Here is a 6,000-nt window from a genome sequence, read left to right on the forward strand (position 1 = left end):
ATAAGCTCTGCTCCCGACCCCATCCATGCAGGCTGCAGCTGTGCTTCAGATTGTCTGATTCTCCGTTCCCATGCCATCCAAGGCTGAGGCTCTGTCCCCCGATGATAAGCTCCGCCCCCTCCTTCACTCCTTCCACACTGAGCCTGGAGCCATCCCCTGGAAAGCCTGCAGTTCTGCACACGTTTGATAGCTCCACCCCCCTGGACAGTCAGCAGCTTTGTCCTCTCGGGTCACCTGAAGTCCTGCCACTTCAGCTCGAGCTGCTGTCAGTTCGTTCTTCCAAAGCTTTAAATAGGCAACCAGTGTGCAGAGCAGGATTAAGGCCCCAGGTGGGCCTGGGGCACTTACACAAGGGGGTTCCTTTTGCTTAATGTGTATATATATTCCACCAGAAGTAGTTTTTTTTCTTATTGAATAGAAAATAGTGCAGCAGGAGGCGGGGGAAGTGGCCAGCCTGCTGCACTTACAATATGCTGCTCCCGGCTCTGCCGGAGCCCCGCCAGACGCCAATATGGTGTGCATCCGGCTCTCCCTGCCGCTGCCGAAGTCTCGCCGGGCACCCATGTGGGGTTCACCCAGATTTCGTCCCTGCTGCCGCCGGATGCCCACATGGGGTGCACCCGGCTCTCATCCCTGCTGCCGGACGCCCACGTGGAGTGCACCTGGTTCCTGTTCCTGTCACTGCTGGAGCCACACAGGGTGCCCATCAAGGACTGGTAGGCTTTAATGTTAAATCAGAAAGCCCAATATGTCCCTATCCCACCCTGCGTTCTCTCCCACTCAGTGTCCCAATCCCCAATATGACCCTCTCCCACTCTGCGTCCTCTTCCACCCAGTATCCCAATCCCCAGTATATCCCTCTCCCACCCTGCGTCCCCCCTCCCACCCAGTGTCCCAATCCCCAATATGTTCCTGTCCCACCCTGTGTCCTCTCCCACCCAGTGTCCTAATCTCCAATATGTTCCTCTCACACCCTGCGTCCTATCACACCCAGTTTCCCAATCCCCAGTATGTCCCTTTCACACCCTGCGTCCCCCCTCCCACCCAGTGTCCCAATCCTCAGTATATCCCTCTCCCACTCTGCGTCATCTCACACCCACTGCCCCGATCCCCAAAATGTCCCTCTCCCACCCTGCGTTCTCTCCCACACAGTGTCCCGATCCCCAATATGTCCCTCTCCCACCCTGCGTCCCCTCTCCCACCCAGTCCCCAATATGTCCCTCTCCCACCCAGTGTCCCAATCCCCAATATGTTCCTATCCCACCCTGTGTCCTCTCCAACCCAGTGTCCCGGTATGTCCCTCTTCCACCCTGCATCCTCTCCTATCCAGTGTCCCAATGCCCAATATGTCCCTCTCCCACCCAGTGTACCAATCCCCAATATGTCCCTCTCACACCTTGCGTCCTCTCCCACCGAGTGTCCATATCCACAATATGTCCCTCTCCCACCCTGCGTTCTCTCCCACCCAGTGGCCTAGTCTCTAGAGAGAGGTACCTGGTGTCAACATCTAGTAGTGGATACTATTAAGGCACTGTTAGAGGGGAGCAGAACATCAGGACAGGTAAGGTATATCTTAAATGGGTCACACTTATGGAGTGCAATGGAGTATGTGCCTATAACATCTGGAAAAAGTGATGTATAGCTTGTTCACAATTTTTGATGGGTCATAAATTACACCAACACAGGTAGTATCTAGAGGTCTCTATGTGTTAGAGGTAACACTGCTACTTGGTATCTCCCTTCATATATAAGATCTGCCTGCAGATTGCTGTCTGATTTATCCCATTCAAGAGGCCATACATAGTGTGTTGCTGTGATGACCTGAGTATTTTGTGATTGTCGTTGGAGTTCTTTGTATCATATGCTCTCTGTACTATATGGCACTCACTGTGATGCCCTCTGTATTATATGGTGGTCACTGATGCTTTTTGTAATTTGTAGCCGACCAGACAGTGCAGGTTTCATAGGAGTCTGGGGATAGGGGGGGAGGTTAGACAGAGAGTAAAGCCTAATGCTGAGTCCCAGGTGTCGCACAACAGCTGTGAGACATGCAGTGCCAAACCCCAGGATAACCAGCATGCCAGTATGTTTATATGTGCTGACCTTCCCCCCCCCCCCCCCCCCCCCTGCTCAATGTGCTGTAGCGACCACTTGTGGTCATTGATGCTCGCTGTATTATATAGTGCTCATTGTGATGCTCTCTGTATTATATGGCAGTCAGTGCGTTGTCTGTGTTATATTGTGGTCACTGATGCTCTCCATATTATATGTCAGTCACTGTAATGCTCTGTATTATATGGTGGTCACTAAGATGCTGTCTGTATTATAGAGTACTAAATATTTAATCATACAAAGGTTGAAAATTAAGAACATTTTCAGAGAGTGTGATTTCAAGGTACAAGGGGTAGATTTTTATGTTTTTTGCCATAGACATAAAAGGTAATACAAAAGAAAAAGTTTTAGCTATCTCTAATAATAATAATAATAATAATACTACTATACACAAAAGTCCCCATAAAGAAACCACTGAGAACTGAACTGTTTTATTAGCGCTATCTCAGGATGTCAATGACAGCTTAATTTTTTTTTTAAATAGATATATTTTTATATGTGAATACTTTTTCGATTTTTTAAATCATCTTTACTATCTATTTTTATTTAAAATTACATTTTTGTTATTAAAAAGTATAACTGTGAACCCAAACCAGCTCACACATGCACATCTGCAATGCTGTAAGCTAAACCTGATTTATTTTAATTTTATTTTCTATAAATTTAAACTATTCAAGCACTCAAGAAAAGGCAGATAATACAGTTCTCACCCTTTCACAGTAAAACATTTTTTTCTTGTTATAATTCCACTATAAAGTGGTTGAAGGTGTGCACCAGTTATGCCCTCCACGGGGATAACCATACCCACAGTACTGGCTACACCCCCATATCAGTCATTCCGCCACAGCAATTGTCCCACCCCCTGCAGCGGCATACAATAGGCCCTTCATAAGTTTCAGCTCCAGGCCCATGTGGACCTTAATCTGGCACTGACCGCAGGGGCGGATCTAATATGAAATGAATAAACCTTAAACTTCAGAGGCTATCATATTGGAGGATTACAGCTTGTCACCATTAGCGCCATGACAACCAGGCTTCTAGTACAGCATAGTTGATCAGTACTTTGGGAGCTGCTGGGAGTTGTAGTTTAGCTCTGATTTGCGCTCTGGTGGGGTGGAGTCCTTGAAAATGGGCCATGCAGTGAGCCCCTTCCCACAAGCCTGTGTCTGTGGGGATAGGTCAGGAGAGTCTACCTCTTTCCCAACCCCTTTTATGTCTACCTCTCACAGCACTACCACCTTCAGTAAATACCACCGAGCCCGCAAGGGGCTTGTTGCGCTCGCCCCCCCCCACCAGCATTTTGCTGCCAGGATGCCGGCGTCGGTATGCTAATACACACCCATATATACACAGTGCTAGATTTCCAAATAGGCAGAGTAGGCATCGGCCTATGGGCCCGCATCTTTTAGGGGCCCTGCGACAACGGAACAAAATAATATTGATTTGATCTTGAAAGAAAATTACAATCAAGCTTTCTCAAATTGTTTCCAAAAGATAGAAAAAATTTTATAAACTCAAATAAAAGAAAACTTAAAGTCTCCATAGAAAAAATACTGTATTAATATAATGTACCGATTAACAACTTAGAGTACACAAATCATAGACATCAGATTCACATTACAGTTTTCAGATCGTAGACTGTTGGTTGGTAAAATTAAAAACGTAATAGATAATTTGCGAGGGGGGTCCCGAGATTTCGTCTGCCTAGGGTCCTCCACGGGTTTTAATCCAGCACTAGGATAAATATACCTTTGGCTTTCTGGCAGTCTGCATGCCAGCGGTCATGTGACCGACACCAAAATCACGAGACCAGCGCCAGAACACCGACCGCCGGAATGCCGAATGTATCGGGGTTAGGTTTAGGGTTAGGACCCAGGGGGGTTAGGCACTAGGGGGGTGGTTAGCCGTAGCCACCACACCCCGAGAGTTAGTCCTAGCCGCTACCCCCCACTAATTAGGGATCCCAGCATTGATATTTTGACTGGCAGGATCCCGACTGCTGGGATCATAACCAGATTGCGTGTTTGGTCCTCCCCCTGGTCTCCCAAAACTGGAAGTGACATCACAAAAATAGAAATTGATAGAAAAGGTGTTAAAATTGGCTTCACATAGAAAGTAAGTGGGCTACACCATTCGATTGATTTAAATCACATTAAGGGCTACAAACACCTGATGCCAGTAGGCATTAAAACAGTCAGCCAGCTGCACATACTGTCCCAACTGGTTTTCTTTCCATCACAACCGGAAATACCTTGTGCGTTCCATCTCAGTGTGGAAGAGCTCCTAGTCTCTGGTGCTATAGTCATGAATTCTATTGATTTCTGTTTTTGTGAAGGTCACTGCTTGTGACAGAAATGTCACCTATCACTGATGACATGTATTTGCAAGCCATAAAAGTAACTCTCTTTTGCAAAGATCCCGTGAGTGAGTGCACTCTGCTTTTATACTATATATATATATATATATATATATATATACATATATTATTTATACTGATGACTGTGGATTACTGGGCTGCACAATATCCCTTAAATAAAGGGTTTGTACTCAACTATATGTGTCCACTACATTGCCTTTCCTGCCTTTGCATATTTTCACACTTGAGAATCCGTGAGAAATAGCAGCCATGCATAATCTGCGTCCACCTCTCAATCAGGCCCAGATGAGATGACTGCAGTCTCAGTTCTGTGTTCTGTATTAAAACATTGTCCAAAACATGTGGGAGGGCCTCTAGCTGTCTGTAGTGGGGGGAACATGTTATACTGCACTGTTTAATAGATCTGCCGTGGAATGTCTGGTTGACACTGAACAATGAATTTACATTAATTGGTTTATATCTGAAAATTTAAATGTTGAGGTTTACTGGTACTTTAAATAGTTTTACTGTTTACTTATATATATCGCTACTGCCTAAGAATTTTTTCACAATGCATTTTTTTTATAGCCCTGACTTCTGACCTTTAGTTTTAGTAACTCTGTAACTTCCCTACTGCATGCTCTATGTGTCAAATTTCCAGTTCCTTTTCACCAAGCTCTGTGATTACGCTCAGCAATTACAAGTCAAACCGCTGTAAAGTCACAAAAATATGTAGTATTAGGGCTAAACAAGGGCAATGCCCATAAGTGGTACTTCGGTACGTCTTTCACTATGAGTTTTCTGATACAAAGATTTAATTCCTGTACTTCCGCTGTGTTTGAGTGGTTTGACAGCACGACTGCCAGGCACTGCATGCTATTGTATGTTTTTCAATGGTGTTTTTTTTTTTTTGCTTTCGTTTTGACATACTGTAAAAAGTTTTGTTTCAGTGACAAACTCAGAAATAGTAATTATATGAACTCTTAAAATCCTATGTTATGTGTATACTATGTGGCTTGATGAATAAACATCATAATTAGTATTATTTCTGTGACTAAGCAACTTCTATTGCTTAAGCTAAGGTTTTTTGAGAAATCCTGACAAGCTGAAGGTACTCTCTTACCTGTGTAGGATGACTTCCTCATGGCACCCCAAAGTTTCTCCTGCGGTCTCTGGAACTAAGATCCTCAGGGAATTATGACCTCCCAGAAGAGACAAATGTAGAATGGGGAGGAGGGCAGAGAGGCTCACACTTACAGAGATACACAATCAGTACACTCCCATTTGTTGGAAGGAACACACCTTTAGTGAACTGTGCACAGTTATGGAATACACCAATGCACTCTCTGACAGAGGGTATAACTGGCACATTGTGTCGGGCATTATTAGTTAACCCTTACTAGCTATCTGCAGGTACACAAAGTGTTAACCCTTGACAGCTAGGGAATCTGTACCAGAATGAGGGTTGGGAAACACAATGAGTTCTGTGTTCTCTTCCTCACAGAGTGTTTGTTTTGCTGCTGTAGAAGTTC

At 45.0% G+C, this 6,000-nt stretch overlaps 1 protein-coding gene across 2 annotated transcripts in view; it reads right to left on the reverse strand.

The window, feature by feature from the left end:
- Positions 1-5,702, reverse strand: part of SEPTIN9 (septin 9) — a 442,263-nt gene extending 436,561 nt beyond the window's left edge. The window contains exon 1 of one of the 2 annotated variants that reach the window (XM_063960451.1): positions 5,592-5,702. In XM_063960451.1, coding sequence (XP_063816521.1) covers positions 5,592-5,613 — 22 coding nt within the window. In that variant the 5' untranslated portion in view covers positions 5,614-5,702. The remainder of the gene's footprint in view (positions 1-5,591) is intronic. The other variant, XM_063960454.1, reaches the window with a different exon arrangement.
- Positions 5,703-6,000: the final 298 nt, after the last annotated feature.

The sequence above is a fragment of the Pseudophryne corroboree genome, chromosome 3, assembly GCF_028390025.1.
Source record: "Pseudophryne corroboree isolate aPseCor3 chromosome 3, aPseCor3.hap2, whole genome shotgun sequence".
Taxonomy (NCBI): Eukaryota; Metazoa; Chordata; class Amphibia; order Anura; family Myobatrachidae; genus Pseudophryne; species Pseudophryne corroboree.